Here is a 19,810-nt window from a genome sequence, read left to right on the forward strand (position 1 = left end):
CTGGATTTATCCGTCCCCCCGTTCTCCAGTATTTTTAGTACTTCATGATTTAGAGGTTGTCTAGAATATTAGTGTACCAGTTTCAACATCCTCTCCCTGATGAATACTGATGAGAAGTACTTGTTTAGGATTTCACACATATGCCATGTCACCACCTATAGATCATACCCCTGATGCCTGAAAGGAGCTAGTCCTTCCCTTAGTCACCCACCTTGCTTGAAAGATACATACAAAAGGTTTTAGGATTTTCTTAATTGCATTTGCCAAGGTCATTTTATGGATTTTGCCTCTGTAATTTATTTCTTACGTTTTCTTCTATGGTTCACATAAAGCCAAGGTGACTTATTGTGAACGATTTTTATGCCTGACATCCACCTCCTTCGTTTCTCTGAAATCTTTTACTATCCATCATTAACCAGGGTTCCCAAAACTTGCCATCTTTGCCTCTCATCCTTACAGGGACATGCTGATTCCAAACTCTTACTGTCTTGACCTTAAACACCTGACACCTATAAGATATTGTTTTCAACTCCAACAACTGCTCCAATCTACCTCTCCCAGGGAAATGGTGGGGGGGGGGGCAGTGGTGGTGGTGGGGGATATTACCTAAAGTTTGAGAAGTTTGGCATGATCATCGATTCTCAAACTTCAGATAATGACCCCCAGCCCCCCCTTTACCATTTCTCATCCCCTTTTCCTCTCTTACCTTATCTCCTTGCCCACCATTGACTCCCTCTGGTGCTCCTTCCCCCCCCCCCCATTTTTTCTTCCATGACCTTCTGTCTCTCTCACCAATCAACTTCTTAGCTCTTTACTTCATCCAGTTTCACCTATCACCTGGTGTTTCTCTCTCCCCTCCCCCCACTATTTAAATCTACTCCTCAGCATTTTCTCTCCAGTCCTGCCGAAGGGTTTCGGTCCGAAACATCAACTGTACTTTTTATCCCCTATAGGTGCTGCCAGGCCTGCTGAGTTCTTCTAGCATTTTGTGTGTGTTGCTTGGATTTCCCGCATCTGCAGATTTTCTCTTGCTTGAGAAATGAGGAGGAATATCTTTAGCCAGAAGGTAGTGAATCTGCGGAACTCATTGCTATGGACGGCTGTGGAGGCCAAGTCACTGAGTATATTCAAAGCAGAGGTTGATAGCTTCTTCATCAGTCAGGGAGAAGGCAGGGGATTGGGGTTGAGAGGGATAATAAATCAGCCATGATGGAATGGCGGAGAAGACTCAATGGGCTGAATGGCCTAATTCTGCTCCTATGTTTTATGGTCTAAAAACATTTATACTTAATTGCTACACTTAACATTTTGTGACCAGATTTTTGATGAATGATATAACCATGAAAATCACACATGATGAGATAAATGTGTGATTGATCAGGTCACCATAAAATCATGTTATGCATGGAATGTATTTGCACACAGAGCTGAGATTCACAGATAGCTTAGAGAGATCCACAATTCACCATGTCTCAGTTCCTCATCCAAATCTGCAAAGGAATTTGAAGATTTTTAAATAATAATGTGCATAGTTCAAATTGGAGTTTGAAGTGAAAACAGGCCTAATATTTCTATCCCAAGCAAAACAGGCACAAATTTGAAAAAAAAACAAGAGTAAAAATTTAAATAATTGTCTATCACATTGGTTTTGAATTCATGTTTTCACCTGAAAGTGTCAAGGGCTGGATCTGGATTTGCATATTTTTGACCACAATTACCAAGTTGAAGGAAGACACTGGAGCCTGGATATGTGAGGTGTGCTTTAGTTTTCCAAGATTTTGCAGATGAAAAAAAAATTCTTCTCTAATCGCTACCATTTAACATTAATTTAGCTTAAATGTTAATAATGTTGAGAAGTTCCTAGGAACATCCTTTACAGTTTTTACATAGCATTCTTAAAGAACACTACTTACTTCAGGGAAAAGTACCAAGATTATAAGACAATTTTACTGAATCATATAAGGCTGTTAAAAATGGTAAGATCTTACCTAGAGTTCCACAGGGTTTGTTCTTATAGATGCAAATATCATACCTATAGAAAGAACAATGGATATATTTGATTTATAAAAGACAGTGATTCTGAAAATCTGCCGCACACTTTATCCATCAATAAGGGATCTCCCCATCTGACTCAGTTAAGGATCTCGGGTGTAGAGGAAGTTAGTGGAGTTTAAAATATCGTTGGGTTTATGCGTTACCTATAATCATGATGTTAGGATTACTTATCAGAAGGAAAGGGAAAATAAAGTGTTGCTCAGCAATTATTTGCAATCTTTTTGATGTTTTTGAAAGGCCAATGATAAAAGAAGGTGGTTTCATAAAGGACCTTTCTGTTATCTTAAGTGGTGCTGGCCTGGATTTAGTGATGAGTTCCACATCTAGCAAGCCAAGAGTTAGTAAGTTTGTATTACAGATTGAAATGGGATTACTGACCAGAATGGACATGAGGAAGTTTACAACCTGGAAATCTGTGTTCATTGATGCTAAAGGATAGATTGAGGTACACAGGATCAGCTTTCCTGGCAGAAAGACTGCAGTACAGGACTCTGAGCAACAATGATAATAAAATTTCAACATTTCCTGTGCATTGTTGTCTGAATCTTCACAAAACTGTGACCTTAACCATTGCGATGAAGATGTACGAGAATCAAAGATGTATGAGAAAGTTGCCAAACCTTGAGGACTTGGGTTATAGGGAGAGGTTGGGCTTGCTAGGACTTCATTCCTTTCAGCATAGTAGACTGAAGGATGACTTTACCGAGATGTAGAAAAGCATGAGGGGCACCAATATGATGAATGCCACATATGATCCTGACTTAGAAACATATTGCTGTTCCTTCAACATTACTTGGCCAAAATATAGACCTCCTTCCCTAATAGAACTGTGGGTATATTCACACCTCAAGGACTGCAGTGGTTCAAGAAGGCAGCTCACCACCACCTTCTCAAGGGCAGCTGAAAATAGATTTATTGGGAAAAGTTGTCAATTTTAAAATGACTACATGCCAGCTTTGAAGAACAACGTGCAAAAAAAGCATGCATTGGTTGGTCAAATATAAGGAACTTGCACAGCTCAATGATCAGATCTAAGCTCCACAATCTTGTCAGTTGTGATGGGTGGTGTACAGTTAAACAGCAAACAGGAGAAGAATATTCCAAGAACATTCCAGGGTCCAACGCTGTGAGTCCGACAGAGCAGGATGAAACATTTGCAACTGAGTTCAGCCAAAAGTGTTGACGAATGTATCTTGGCTTTGTTCTGTGATCCCCACAATCATTGAAAATAGTTGTCAGCCAGTTTGATTCTCTTCACATAATATCAAGAAACAGCTGAGAGCAGCAGACACAAGCAATGACTATGGGGCCAAACAAAACCTGGCTGTAGCATTGAAGACACACGCTCCAGAACTAGACAGCATCCAGATCTAGGCACGAATTAAGCCAAACTGTTCCAATGTAGTTACAGCGTTGGCATCTGCCCAATAGCGTGGAAAATTGCCTAGGCATGTCCAGTCTACAAAAAGCACAACAAATCCAAGCTAATTACTCCATACACTTGCTTCAATGCTTAGCAGTGCTGGAGATGCTATCATTAATGCTATCCTGCATTACTTAGCAATTGCACAGAAAATGCTCGAGGAACTCAACAAGTCAGGGATTATCAATGGAGAGGAATAAACAACCCTGATGAAGGGTCTTCCTTGGCCTGAAGTTTTGACTATTTATTTCCCTCCATTAATGCTGCCTGACTTGCTGAGTTCCTCCAGCATTTTGTGTGTGATGCTCAAGATTTCCAGCTTCTGCAAAATGCCATTTATTACTTAGCAATGATTAGTTTGCCAATGCTCACTTTTTGTTTTACCGGGACTATTTGGCCCTAACCTTCATTAAAATTTTCATCCAAAAACAAACCAAAGAAATGAATTCTAAGAGGTGAGGTGAGGTGAGAATCACTGCCCTTAACATTAGCAAGCAAGGTCAAGGAACTCTGGTAAAACAAAGCACTAACTGGAGGAACTCAGCGGGTCAAGCAGCACAAGGATTTTTCGATGCTTTGGCTTGAAACCCTGCATTGGGATGACTCGACCTCCTGGTTGTTCCCAGGACTGCTTGACCCCTTTCCCACACCCAACCATCCATTGCCCATAAAAACAAAAAAATAAAATTCCTCTCCCCTCCCCCAAAGAACTGCGGAGATTTGCTAGAGTCTTTGGTAACAAATCTCAAACTCCTAATTAAGTATATAGCTGCTGGTGTGCCTTCTTCATGATTGCTTCAATATGCTGACCTCTTGATGAGGACTGGTGTATGTTCTCCTGACTTTTCCTTCTTTGGTCTTACTGCCATTGAGTGCAAGATTGTTGTGACACCACCCAACCAGCCAATCTACCTTACTCATGTATGCCAACAGCTCACCAACTGAGATTCTGCTGACAACAGTGGTGACATCGGCAAACTTATAGATGGCATTTGAGCTGTACCTAGCCACACAATCATGAGTATAGAGAGAGTAGAGCAGAGGACTATGTAGGTGTTGAGGAGATGTTATTTCCAATCCGCAGTGAATGTAGTCTCCTAAGAAGGATCCAGTTGCTGAGGGAGGTATAGAAGTCCACCAGATTTCGAAGCATGTTGAGGATATGATTGTGTTGAATGCTGAGCTGTAATCAATAAACAGCAGTCTGATATAGCTATTGCTGTTGTCTTTGTGGTCCAAGGCCAAGTGGAGAGTCAGTGAGATTGCACCTGACGTTAACTGAAGCAGGTCTAGGTCCTTGCTCAGGCAGGAATTAATTCTGGCCATGACCAACCTCTCAAAGAACTTCATCACAGCAGATGTGAGTGCCACTGGGTATTAGTTGTTGAGGCAGCTCACCTGCTCTTTGTGGGCTCTGGTACAATTGATGCCCTTTGAAGCAGGTGGGCATCAAGAGGGAAACACTCTATTGGTCTAAGTGTTACTTCTGGTTGTTGGGGGTAAATTCTTAAACCCTAGGCATTGCTGCAGAAGCATCTTAGAATGATGTCACATGGCTTCAGCATCTTCAGTTACATCATCAATGGCCTTCATTCCATCCAACAGGTCAGAAATAGAGATGTTTATATAATGTTCAATTTCATTTGCAACCTCAGCAAAGGATGCAGTCCATGCCTGCATTCAAGCAGGGCTTGCTGTGTGCCAAGTAATATCTATGCTATACAAACGGCAGACGATTGTCTTCTTGAACAAGAGAGAGTCGATCGATCCACACCCACCTATGAAATTCTATAGCATTGATGTGAACATCCCTATAAGTTTTGGGTGAGGGAGGGGATAGGAGAATGTATCAGAATTTTACTTGGCTAATTGGAGTAGTTGTCTAATATATTCAATCTACAAGATTGGATCAGACTTGGTGATCATGTGACAAGTTACTTCCTGACACCCAAAAGCATTCCCATCTACAAGGAATGTCAGATGTGATGGAAATACCTACCCCCTTGGCTGGGTGACTGCAGCCCCAAATAATATTCAACGAACTCGATGCCATCAAGAGCAAAACAGTTAGCTGGATTAGGATCTCATCCACCACCATTACCAATTACTCCTTCCATAAGGACAAGAGTGTATATGATATACAAAATATATTGCAGATACTTTCTTTAGCCACCAGTGCCATCTTTCCCATTACCTCTTCCTCCAAGGAGAAAGACAGCAGGTACAAGTGACCATCATTACTCTAAGTCACGCACAAACTGGACTTTCATTACCACTCGCCATTCTTTCATTATCACTGGACCTAAATTTAAGAGCTTCTCTCACAAAAGCACTGTGGCCATGTGGTGGTTGAAGAGCAATTTGCACTGACCTTGCTAGCAAAACCCACAGCCCTTAGAAGGAGTGAAACATTCTGTAGGGAGGTGCCACAGTAGCACAGCGGTTAGTGTGACACTATTAGAGCTTGGTGTGTCAGAGTTTGGAGTTCAACTCCAGTGTATTCTGTAAGCCAATTTGTATGTTCCTTCCCATGTGCACGTGGGTTTCCTTCGGGTGCTTCGGTTTTCTCCCACAGTCCAAAGATATGTCAGTTAGTAGGTCAATTGGTTATTGTAAATTGTCCTGTGATTAGGCTAGGAGTAAATAGGTGTGTTGCTGGGCGGCAAGGCTTGAAAGGCCTATTCCGTGCTGTATAGTGCCTTGTAAAAGTATTCAGCCTCCAACCCTTTGTTCACTTACATATTACAACCAGAGATTTTGATCAATTTAACTGAGAATTTTTATTTGTGAATCATATGCTGTGCCCAAAGTACAGAAAATTGTAAGGCATGAAAAACTAAAATTTAAAGACTGAAGTGTCAGCAGTTCAAAAGTATTCATCCCCTTTGGCTCGAGACACTTTTTGCAGCTTTTACAGCTAGTAGTCTTTTTGGATGCATTATTCTCTAATAGTTTTGCACAACGTGAAGGAGCAAGATTTGCCCATCCTTCCTTGGAAAATTGCTCAAGCTAGGTTAGTTGGGAAGTGGTGGTATAGAGCAATCTTGAGGTCTTGCCAGAGATATTTGATTGGGTTAAGGTCAGGACTCTGACTGGCCATTCAAGGATACCAGTTTTCTTCATTTGAAGCCACTACATGGTTGCTCTGGCAGTGTGCTTTGGGTCATTATCCTGCTGAAAGACAAACTTCCTCCACAGTTTAAGATTTCTGGCAGAAGCAAGCAGGTTTTTTTTATTCAGGATATCTTTGTATTTAGCAGTATCCATCAATCCTGATCAGATTTCCAGTCCCTGCAATTGAAAAACATCCCAATTGCATGATACTTCCACCATACTTTATACTAGAGATGGTGTTACCTGGCTGATGCATGGTATTAAGAGTTATGCCACACACACCACTTGGTGTTGAGGTCAAAAAGTTCAATTTTAGTCTCACCCAACCACGGGACCTTAGAACCATAGAACACTACAGCACAGTACAGGCCCTTCAGCCCTCCATGTTGTGCTGACCCATATAATCCTTAAAACAAAATACTAAACCCACACTACCCCATAACCCTCCATTTTTCTTTCATCCATGTGCCTGTGCAAGAGGCTCTTAAATACCCCTAATATTTTAGCCTCCACCACCATCCCTGGCAAGTCATTTCAGGCACACACAACCCTCTGTGTAAAAAACTTACCCCTGATGTCTCCCCTAAACTTCCCTCCCTTAATTTTGTATATATGCCCTCTGGTGTTTGCTATTGGTACCCTGGGAAACAGGTACTGACTATCCACCCTATCTATGCCTCTCATAATCTTGTAGAGGTCGGGGTCTTTCTGGCACCCCATTTGGGACCACCGTTTGCACTCTCCTCAGAGGCATCCCCCTAAAAAGTATGTACCTCCCGCATGTCTGGCAAACCCGTTCTGCTTAAGCCACAGAAGGTTGCTTGACAGGAACTTGAGGGGACTACAACTATCTAGGATTGTGCCGCACTTTTCGCTGACTTTTCCACATCTTTACAGCATCTTCTGAATGACACTTTGCAAAGTATTTTTATTGACAGGAATATTTTTTTTTAAACCAGGGTTTCTTTCTTACCACTCTTTCATAAATAAATACCTTTTTTATGCACAGCCTTAAAAGTTTATAGAGCCAATAACTTCATCTCCAGTTGCAGCCACTGACTTTTGCAGCTCATTGTTGGCATCAAAGTAGCCTCTCCTACAAGTGCCATTCTCTTCCGGCAACTAAGATCAGAGGGGAGGCTTGACCTAGGCAGTGCGACTGCAGTTTCATAATTTTTTTTACTTTTTCATATTGGACTGAACTGAGCTCCAAGGTATGTTCAGTGCCTTTGTGATAGCCCTGCTGAGGCAGCACGTTGTGTCTTTGAGCAAGGCACTTAACCACACATTGCTCTGCGACGACACCGGTGCCAAGCTATATGGGTCCTAATGCCCTTGGATAACATCGGTGGCATGGAGAGGGGAGACTTGCAGCATGGGCAACTGCAGGTCTTCCATTCAACCTTGCCCAGGCCTCAGTCATCATCGAAAATCGATGGACAGCTGAAGAAGATGGTCTTGTGCCCTTCCCCAGCTTTGTGCTTTTCTATTATCATTTTCTGGACTTGCCTTGAATGCTCTTTTGCCTTCATTTAGGTTTGGTTTGTTGAAAATCTACCATACTATCGGACCTTCATTGAGAACAGGTGATGCTCCCGAGGAAAGTTAGCGAAATTACAAAGGGACTGAATCCTTTTTTAGCCTCACAATTGTGGTTTTTAATTTTTAGTAAATTGTTGACAGGTTTTGGAATTTTTCTTTTGATTTGACATGATGCACAATGCTTTGCAGATTAGCTCAAAAAATCCTACTTCAATATATTTAAATTTAGAAAATGAGACGGTAAAGTGTGAAAACAGTTGTGGGGGCTGAATACTTTTTCAAGATATTATATCTCCAAATAAAATTAAAATAAATAAAAACCAAATCACTGACATTTACTTTAAAAATGTACTTTATCCTAGGACTGAGGGAGGTTTGAAAATATTTTAGTGTAGACACAAGCACTAGCAGGTATTGGTACAGAAGGGTCACCCTTGTCTTCAGCACAATTGTTAGGCTGTAAAGAGTGTAGATCTGATGGCTGTCAGGGTTGGGGAGGGGATGGAAGCACAGGACTCCCACGTGGCTCCTGGAAGTTTCACACACACCGGAGTGGATCAGATGGATTGTCATGTTTTTTTGTGGTCATATATCTTTCTGTATTCCCAGTACTTTAGGAACTGGAAATAAAAACATTTCATCATTTTTAAGACTAGTAAAAAATAAACCAATACTTTCTGAAAAATAAAGAGAAAGAGCATATTACTTGTTTATGTGAATGAGCTCAGTAGAGAAATTTACTCTTGAAATTATTTGCAATGCAGAGATGAATTTTACATGAGCATTCTCAAACTTTAGTCCACAAGTATATTGTTTTTAATTGATTTTTCCTTTACTCTAGCTAAAACAGCACAAGTAAATCAATAAGAAAATAAGAAATAAGACTTCCTATTATGCAAACAACCGACCAGGATTTAAAGAATGATAAACAGAGTGCAATTTGGAAATACTCAATAGCCACAGAGTTGGATACCAACAGAAATAGAAAGTGGGATTCAAAAAGATATCCATCGTAGACAAGATTCCCTCATCCACATCTTCCTTTACTCATTAAACTAGAGACAATGAATAATTACAATTCTGGGGTGTCACCATCACTGAAGATCTATTCTGGGCCCAATATATTGATGCAATTACAAAGAAGGCACAACAGCAGCTATAGAGGTAGATACTTTATTGATCCTAAATTAAATCAGTTTTACAGTAGCATTACTACTGCAGAGATATACAAATACTAGAAGAGAAGTAAGAAAGAATAAAAGATAAGTTACCTCAAACAGTGTAACGGGGGGGGGGGGTCAACATTTCCTCGGCTATAGGTTGACATTATAGAGCCTGATGTACAAGGATAAGAATGACCCTGTATAAAGCTCCTTGGGGCAGCATAGTTGTCTTAGTCTATAACTAAAAGTTCTCCTCTGTACAGCCAAGGTGGCATGCAGAGGGCGAGAAACATTGTCCATAAATGCCAGGATTTTCCACAGGGTCTTTTGTTCTATCACAGCCTCCAGTGTGTCCTGTTTGACTTCTATAACAGAGCCAGCCTTTCCAATCAGTTTTTTGAGCCTGTTGGCATCACCCATGGTGACGCCATTGCCCTAGCACACCACTGCATAGAAGACTGAATTGGCAACAACAAACTGGTAGAACACATTAAGGAGATCCTGCATACTCCAATGAACGTCAGTCTCCTCAGGAAGTAGAGGTGACTCTGGCCCTTCTTGTACACAGCCTCTGCGTTGGTGTTCAACTCAAGTCTCTCATCCAGGTGCACCCCCAGGTACTTGCAGATCCTTACCACATCCATGTCCTCACCATAAGGTACAGGAAGCAGTGTAGGCTTGGTCTTCCTAAAGTCCATGACCATCTCTTTTGTCTTACTGATATTTCATTAGGAGTTTGAGGAGACTTGGTATGTCACCAAAAACTCTCACAAATTTCTATAGGTGGACGGTGGAGAGCATTCTAACTGGTTGCATCACCGTCTGGTATGGAGGGGTCACTGCATCGGATCAGAAAAAGCTGCAGAAAGTTGTTAACTCTGCCAGCTCCATCTCAGGCACTGGCCTCCCCAGAGCTGAGGACACCTTCAAAAGGCGATGCCTCAAAAATTAAGGATCTCCATCACCTAGGACATGCCCTCTTCTTATTAAGAAGGTGGTACAGGAGCCTGAAGGCAAACATTCAATGTTTCAGGAACAGCTTCTTCCGTACTGCACACACATATTTATTTATTATTGTAATTAATAGTTTTTGATTATGTATTGCTGCTGCAAAACAACAAATTTAGCGATAATTGATTGCATAAGTATTCACCCCCTTTAATATGACACACTAAATCATCACTGGCGCAGCCAATTAATTTTAAAACTCCCATAATTAGTTAAATGGAGATCAGTTTTGGTAATCTATGTGCAGCCATGGTATTTCAATTGATTGTAGTAAAAATACATGTTTCTGGAAGGTCCAACTGTTGGTGAGTCAGTATCCTGGCAAAAAGTACACCGCGAAGACAAAAGAACACTCCAAGCAACTCTTTGAAAAGGTTATGGAAAGGTATAAGTCAGGAGATAGGTATAAGTCAGGAGATGGATATAAGAAAATTTCCAAGTCACTGAATATCCCTTGGAGTACGGTTCAGTCAATCGTCAAGAAATGGAAAGAATATAGCAAAGCTGTAAACCTGCCTAGAGCAGGCCATCCTCAAAAACTGAGTGACCATGCAAGAAGGGTACTACTGAAGGAGGCCACCAAAAGACCCATGACAACTCTAAAGGGGTTACAAGCTTCAGTGGCTGAGATGGGAAGAGACTGCACATACAACTGTTGCCCAGGTGCTTCACCGGTCACAGCTTTGAGAAAACTACTGTTGAAAAAAAATTTGCATGGAATCTCAGCTAGAGTTTGTCAGAAGGCATGTAGGGGGCTCTGAAGTCAAATGAAAGGAGGTTTTATGGTCTGATGAAACAAAAATTCAGCTTTTTGGCTATCAGCATCCCTATCGTGAAGAATAGTATTGGCTGTATCATGCTGTGAAGATGCTTCACTGCAGCATGCCCTGGAAGGCCTGTGAAGGTAGAGGGTAAAATAAATGCAGCAAAATATAGGGAAATCCTGGAGGAAAACCTGATGCAGTCTACAAGAGAACTGAGACTTGGGTGAAGATTTGTTTTCCAGCAAGACAATGACCACAAACGTAAAGCCAAAGCTACAAAGGAATGGCTTAAAAGCAACAAAATTAATGCCTTGGAGTGGCCAAGTCAGAATCCAGGCTCAATTTGAGGCTGGACTTGAAAGGGCTGTTCACTCACAATATCCTCATGCAATCTGACAGAGCTTGAGCAGTTTTGGAAAGAAAAAGATGTAAAATTGCAGGGTCCTGATATGCAAAGCTGATAGAGACCTATCAACACAGACTCAACACTGTAATTGCTGTCAAAGTTGCATCTACTTCTACTGACTTGAAGGGGGTGAACACTTACACAATTAATTATTGTGTTTTTTAAAATTTATAATTTACCTAGCTCATTTGGTAGATGTCTGTTTTCACTTTGACACAAAAGTCTTTTTCTTTTGATCAGTGTAAAAAAAAAATCTACTTTGATTCAATGTCGTAAAACAATAAAACATGAAAAATTCTGAGGGGGGGTGAATACTTTTTGTAGGCACTATATCTGGAGAAGGACATTTAAAATATTTATTTGAAGTTTGGATTTTGCTTAAACAACCATTCATCATCACCATTTGTGCCATGTTATATGATGTTTGCGATCATGGTCTTATCCATGACAAGGGTTGTTCTTGGCAACTTTTTCTACAGGAAGTGGCGTATCATTGCCTTCTTCTGGGCAGTGTCTTTACAAGACAGGAGAGCCCAGTTATTATCAATACTCTTCAGAGACTGTCTGCCTGGTGTCAGTGGTCACATAACCAGGACTTATCGTATGCTCCACCTGCTTCCATGGCTTCGCGTGACCCTGATCGGGGGACTAAGCCGGTGGTACACCTTGCCTAAGGGTAACGTGAGGGTTAGCAGAGGGAAGGAGCCTCCTATGGCAGTGTCATATCTCCATACCACCACCCAATAAACAACCATTATAAATATCATTAATGAGAGAAAATCAAAATCAAGTGGTTTGTGGCAACCCAAAGAACAGAGTGCATAATCAGTGCGACAAGCTGATGTAGGCAAAACCTGTATTAGATGTGGAAACTCAAAGGTTAAAAAACATTTTCTTGCTCATGTTGCATAATTCAAGATGTTTCACTATTTTCCTGAATACACTGGCTACACCTCTACCTACTGCCTTGGTAACACAGTCGACATAATCAAAGAAGTTACTCACTCCAGACGCACTCTTTTCCTCCCTGCTAACAGACAAAGATATAAATGCCTGAAAGGATGTAGCACCAGGCTATTGCAATATAAGATAGAGCATAGAAATCTATAGCACATTACAGGCCCCTCAGCCCACAATGTTGTGCCGACCGTGTAACCTATATAACCATATAACAATTACAGCACGGAAAAAGGCCATCTTGGCCCTTCTAGTCCATGCTGAATACTTACTCTCACCTAGTCTAGAAACGGCCCAAAATATCCCTACAACATAGCCCTCTATTTTTCTAAGCTCCATGTACCTATTTAAGAGGCTCTTAAAAGACTCAGATTGTATCCACTTCCACCACCGCTGCTGGCAGTGCATTCCATGCACCCACCATTCTCTGTGTGAAAAACTTACTCCTGACATCCCCTCGATACCTATTTCCAAGCATCTTAAAACTATGCCCCCTTGTGTTAGCCATCTGAACCCTGGAAAAAAGCCTCTGGCTACCCACACTATCAATGCCCCTCATCACCTCTATCAAGTCACCTCTCATCCTCCATCGCTCCAAGGAGAAAAGGCCAAGTTCACTCATCCTACTCTCATAAGGTACACCCTCCAATCCACACAACATCCTTGTAAATCTCCTTTGCACTTTCTCTATAGTATCCACATCCTTCCTGAAGTGAGGTAACCAGAACTGAACACAGTACTCCAAGTGGGTCTGACCAAGGTCTTACATAGCTGTGAACAGCACCTCAAGGCTCTTGAACTCAATCCCATGGTTGATGAATGCCAACACACCATATGCCTTAACAACACTGTCAACCTGCACAGCAGCTCTGAGTGTTCTGTGGACACAGACCCCAAGATCGCTCAGGTCCTCCACACTGCCAAGAGTCTTACCATTAATATTATATTCCGTCATCAAATTTGACCTACCAAAATGCACCACCTCACAATTGTCTGGGTTGAATGCCATCTGCCACTTCTCAGCCCAGGTCAGCATCCTTAGGTGATGAGAGATAGGTGAAAATGGAAAAGCAAATAATAAGATGAAACTGGAGCAGGTAATGTTATTGATTGGTTGCTAAAGTAACCAGAGGATAACTGGATCAACAAGTTAGGAAACATTCTGAGCAGATTAGTTCAGACTGGATCCGGTTTGTGTTTCGATTAGAGGGTATGTTACTTAGCTAACCATTGTTGGGGTTAAGTTGTAATTTTAGGGAGGCAAGTCAAGTGCTATCTGAGTGAGATTTTTCACTCAGAACATAATAAGATTAAAAAAAACTGAATCTTTTAATAATCCTTAATAGTATCTGATACTCACGTGGAAAGCAAGAGTAATTATAGTCTTCAGACTTCAATTCGTAGTTACTTGGTTACAGAATAATTTAAAAGAAAGCACTTTAGGTAAAGTCATTCAGATTCCAAAAAATCATGTGGACTCCAAGTTATCTGAAGTAAACCTCAAATTGTTTAATAGGGATGTGTAGAGAAAGATCCTTAGTAAGTAGTAATTTCATCAGGTATAAAATTAATAATTGTTAGAATAGAGAGAGGAGGAATGAAAACTAAATAAAATGATAAAACAGGCATAAGAAATAGATCTGCAGTAGTCCTGGTACTGTTCATAAAACAGCAATCATTTAACATTGTTTTGACTTTGTGTAGCTTTTGAAATTTTTACAGGACACATTAACTTTAGATAAACAAGGCTGAAGTGCTACAATGGATAACTTGGATCACCTTCGTAAAAAAAAAATGAAGAAAATGTATGGTTTATCAGATAATTCTATTCGTTTTCAAGCAATTACAGAATTGTCTATGTATCAACTCTGAGCTGTGAATTAATTCTAAAGGACAGCAGAGAGGAATACATAGCACCAGTATTTTGAGGACAGAATCAAACTCTGGCAATTATTGACTAGGCAAACACGAGGAAATCTGCAGATGCTGGAAATTCAAGCAACACACACAAAATGCTGGTGGAACACAGCAGGCCAGGCAGCGACAGTGCTTCTCCTATAGATGCTGCCCTGCCTGCTGTGTTCCACCAGCATTTTGTGTGTGTTGCAATTATTGACTAACCTGTTTGGTATCGACTGTAAGGAATACAGGAGAATGCATTGTAGACAATGGATTTCGGATATGTCATTAGAGTCCCAACATTACTCTACAATCGGAGTCTTTGAAGACTATGTACGTTAATGGAATTGTAATCAAGTTGAGGGTATGCATTGTAATTTCTAAAAAGCTTTCAATGAAACATCTGTCTGCTCTTATCCTATCCTCCCGCTACTCTACCAGGGATAAGGTTCCTTGTCCTCACCTACTACCCCGCCAGCCTCCACATCCAGCACGTAATTCTCTGAAACTTCTGCCACCTCTGACGGGATCCCACCACCAAGCACATCTTTCCCTCCCCTGCCCCCACTTTCTGCTTCCTGCAGGGATTGTTCCCTACATGACTCCCTTGTCCATTCGTCCCTCCCTACTGATCTCCTTGTAAGCAGAATAAGTGCTTCACCTACCCCTACATCTCCGCCCTCACGACCATACAGGGCGTTAAACAGTCCTTCCAGGTGAGATGACACTACACTTGTGAATCTGTTGGGGTCATATAGTGTGTCTGGTGCTCCGGGTGTGGTCTCCTGTATATCAGTGAGACCCAACGTACATAGGGAGATCACTTCACTGAGCAACAATGCTCTGTCCACCTGAAAAAGCAGGAGCTCCCAGTGGGCACTTCCCATTCCCATGTCTGTTTATGGCATGAGCATCGATTTTTTGAACTTCTGGTAATGCAACCCCACCCCCTTTTCCCTCTCTCACCTTATCTCCTTGCCCACCCATTGCCTTCCTCTGGTGCTCCTCCCCGCTTTTCTTTCTTCCGTGGTCTTCTGTCTTTTAACCAATTTACTTCCCAGCTCTTTACTTCACTCCTCCTTCAGATTTCACCTATCACCTCATGTTTCTCCCTCCTCTCCCCCACCTTTTAAATCTACTCCTCAGCATTTTTTTCTTCAGTTCTGCCAAAGGGTTTTGGCTTGAAACAGCAACTGTACTCTTTTCCTAGATGTTGCCTGGCCTGCTAAGTTCCTCCAGCATTTTGTGTTTGTTGCAAAGAAGTGCTTGACAGGAAGCTATTGTCTGCAGACCACTGGGTAAAATTATCTTTATGCAGTACTGGCAATTAGATATAATGTTGGCAGGAACTTCATTGCATTGTCAGTGAGAGTTATCACCAACTGGAATAATTTTAAGGGCAAATCATTACTGGGTCCAGTGTTGTTTGTTGCTAACACGTTAATAAGTTTAAAGATAACACCAAACTGGTGGGGTGTAGTGGATAGTGAAGAGGGTTATTTAAGTCTACTCCTAGACTAACTTGGTAAGTGGGTAAAGAGTGGTACCTGAGGTAAAGGAGCTGGGGGGGGGTGCAGGGAGATGGTTATAGAGATTAATAAAATCATGAGGGGATAGTAAAAAAAAATTAAAACTGGAAGACATACATTTAAGATAAGAGGGGAAAGATTTTAAATGAATGTAAGGGGATATTTTTTCACATAGTGGGTGGTGTGTTTATGGAATAAGCTGCCAGAGGAAGTGATTCAGGAGGGTACAATCAGAATGTAGATAGAAGAGGGTCAGTATGGGTCCAACTCAGGCAAATAGGGCCAGCTCTAGTCAATAACTTGGTTAGTATGAACAAATTGGGCTGAATGTCTCATTTCCATGCTCTGTAACTCTATTACTTTATGAACACCAGGTCTAATTAATAGAACTCCTCTCCCAACAGACTTGTGGCAGTATCTTTACCAGAGACTCAGTAGCAATTTAATGTAGTGGCTAATCACCCCTCATTGCCCTTGAGAAGGTAAAGGCTATTAACAATGGCCTTACCATTAAGGCCCAAACCTAGAAAATGAATAAATGAAAATTCAGAACAAGTGTATATACTTCACCTCTGTTCTAACTCGTAGAGACTGCGAAGGAAAAAGAGGAAATAGCACATCTCCAACCAATGATTTTCCAAAAAGATTGAAGACAATCATTAAATATTTCATGGCAGACCCAAGGAGACATGAAATTTATGATGTGGTAAACAGTGTGGCAGTATCTGAGGGTGCAGAGATGTAACGGGAGGAAGCTTAGAAGCAGAAATCCAATATGATGTTTAAGTCTTGTCTGTTGCTTGGATCTCACTGACCTGAAAGCATTCCAGTTCAAAGTTATTCTCCATTTTGCCAGATTGCTACAACTCTGAATATTGCCAGACCATGTTCTGCAAAGTCAGAGAACCCTTTTACAAGTCCTGCTGGCAGCCAATAACCCCCTGCCCATACTTTGTACCTGCTTCCAAATTCCAGAAACAGTTCAGTGCTCAAATCCCCATCAACTTCATTCCTAGAACTCTGATCTTACAGACATCCAAATCCTATTAAGCCCTTAGTCCACTCTCCCTATATTCCCAGAACTTCATTTCCAATGATCCCAGATCTGGCCCAATATTTCAAGAACTTTTTTTAAATTTTATATTTCAAGTCTGCTGTGTTCCACCAGCATTTTGTGTGTTATTTCAAGAACCCTGATCAGTTGTCAAAAATCTCTCTTCCTGTGTTTTCCTATCTTCAGACACTCAGCTCATGCTCCACCCTAAGTCCAAAAGTCCTCTTCCAAATGCTCCCAGATCTGACTCAATTTGTAAGACAGTGTCCCAGGGTTCAACAACTATAAACAGCACCCATGGGAACTAATGGATATTTGCTAGTACAAGGACAAGCACCATTCAATCTTCAACAGAATTATTTCAGCAAAGGGCCATGCATGCAAAAACATGATAGACTGGTCTCAGACTTTAATTAACATTTCTGAGAATGGATATAGATAAAAATGTTGCTGCAATTGGCAGCAATAAGCAACTGGGAAAATTCAGACAAATTAGTAACATTTGCACATATGCAATGTATTTTTTGCACCAAGCCAATGAACTCAGAATATTACAAAAAAAACACTTCTGACTCATAGTCAATAAAAGGCGTAAAAAACTTAACCCGAAAACTGAACCTATTCTTTCACATTTTCCACTTGATTTCTTACAATTTCAATTAACTGTGTTCATTTAATCTATTCAGCAGTGAGCTCCTTTTTATCTTCTTTAAAGAAAAATACAGGGCTGAACTTTGTGCTCAAGATGTGGACTTCTACACTGGAGTGAAACATTCCTTTTACTCTTTGTATTCAGTGTAAATATTATAAGACCATAAGATTTAGGAGCAGAATTAGGCCACTTGCCCCCTTCAGATTCACTCTGCTATTCTATAATTATTAATTTCTTATTCCACTGAACCTCATTCTCCTGTCTTCTCCATGTATCTTTTGGCGCACTGACTAATCAAGAACATTATCAAACTCCACTTTAAATATTCTCAATGACTTGGCCTCCACAGCCAACTGTGGCAATGAATTCCAAAACTTAAGATTCTTTACTCAGCATTTCCCTCATAAATAACCCATACTGGACTACCATAATAAATCCATTCCCCATATTAATTTTGGTAAGTTCTGGGTGAATAGATTGAGTGAAATTAGTAATTTGATATAACCATATAACAATTACAGCACGGAAACAGGCCATCTTGACCCTTCTAGTCCGTGCCGATGCTTATACTCACCTAGTCCCACTGGCCCGCACTCAGCCCAACACCCTCCATTCCTTTCCTATCCATATACCTATTCAATCTTACTTTAAATGACAATACTGAACCTGCCTCTACCACTTCTACTGGAAGCTCAATACCAGCTCAAGCCCTGGATACCAGGACATTGGTACTTTTCAGCAGCCACAAACTCTCCAGTAGCTAATTCCTATATAGTTACTTTCGCACAATAATATTAGTACAAGCAGTGGCACGGCCTGTAGATTGATGGTGCATGGAGCCACATTTCTGCAAGAACAAACACACAGCTGTTTCTCATCTCATACAGGGTCAGCCGCAGACAAAGGCAATCTGGCTTGTCTTCCTAAGGAGTGGGCACTAGACAGCAGCACTGATGGGACAGCCGGTCTGCAAGGGAAAACTCCCAACACAAGATATCAGCGCACCTGCTGAACCTCTGTCTCTCTAACACTGCCCCCCTGGTGCCTCCACCCCTCACAGCTCCCCTGCCTTCTTTCTCACCAATGTCCATTAGGATCTTGTGACACAAGAAAAACCTTTTAAAACAAACATTTGCACTATTTGCTGGATACGGAAAGGCTACTGCAACCAAGTGTGTCACCATCTTATTGTAAATGCTTAATGCTACGTCTGTCTCAGCTCCTTGGTCCATGTTTGCCCCAAGTGTAACGTAATGGGGTCTGAAGCCAAGTGACTCAGACAAAACCCAAACTAAACATCAATAGGCTATTGGAGAACATTGGTGTTTTTAATTAATTTTTAAAGCACTTTAATTATGATCGAGAGAAGAATAATGACACCACTTGGCAAAACTGGATTTGCCCTGATCTTTGTAGGAATAACAACCCTTGTCAGTTTTCCTGAATTATCAGCAGATGCTAACATGATAGATGTATTTGAAAGCCTTGGCTTGATGTACAACTTGTCGTGGAACACAAATCTTCGGCACTCCAACTAAAATGTTGTATTTTTCCAAGACACAGTATTCCTATCTCTTTTCATTAGAGGAAACCTAATTTGCTCAAGATCAGCTTCAATGACATTAGAAACTTCAGTAGGTAGCCAAAATGGATCACTCATGCAACAACTCTAGCAACTGTATGCAAAAGCCCTTTTAATTTGTGCTCACATTTGATCTCTGCTACTATTGAACAGAATGCTTGTGCAGCTTCCAGTTCTAATTGTTTAATGGTTCACCACCATTTATGGATAGATGTCACCGGGCTGTAGAATCTTGCTATGATTTGTAGTTTGTGGAATTTCTCAGGCTTGTCTAAAGCATTCCTTTTGGTATGTAATCCTTTGTTTTAGGTTCCCTAAGCTGGCACCTTAATTTTAAACGCACTTGACCCAAGCATCCTCTTCTGCACACCTTACTGAATCAGAGGTACAAACACAAAATACTAGAGGGAACAGCAGGTCAGCCATAGGCAGTATCTATGGAAATGAATCAGCAGTTGACATATTTGAGCTAAGAACCTTCCACTAGGACTGGAAAGTAAAGGGGGTAGATGTCAGAATATGAAGGTGGGTGTTAGGGAGGGTAAGGAGGATAAGCTAGAAGGTAGTAGGTAAAGCCAGGTGGGCAGGTGGGTGTGGTGGCGGGGGGGGGGGGTTGAAGAAGCTGTGAGGTGATAACTGGAAAAGGTTAAGTGCTGGAGAAG

At 41.2% G+C, this 19,810-nt stretch overlaps 1 protein-coding gene across 1 annotated transcript in view; it reads right to left on the reverse strand.

The window, feature by feature from the left end:
* Positions 1-19,810, reverse strand: part of LOC132405767 (A disintegrin and metalloproteinase with thrombospondin motifs 6-like) — a 183,939-nt gene that overhangs the window by 91,195 nt on the left and 72,934 nt on the right. The window contains exon 7 of the mRNA XM_059990779.1: positions 1,989-2,032. Coding sequence (XP_059846762.1) covers positions 1,989-2,032 — 44 coding nt within the window. The remainder of the gene's footprint in view (positions 1-1,988; positions 2,033-19,810) is intronic.

Source organism: Hypanus sabinus, chromosome 16, assembly GCF_030144855.1.
Source record: "Hypanus sabinus isolate sHypSab1 chromosome 16, sHypSab1.hap1, whole genome shotgun sequence".
Classification (NCBI taxonomy): Eukaryota; Metazoa; Chordata; class Chondrichthyes; order Myliobatiformes; family Dasyatidae; genus Hypanus; species Hypanus sabinus.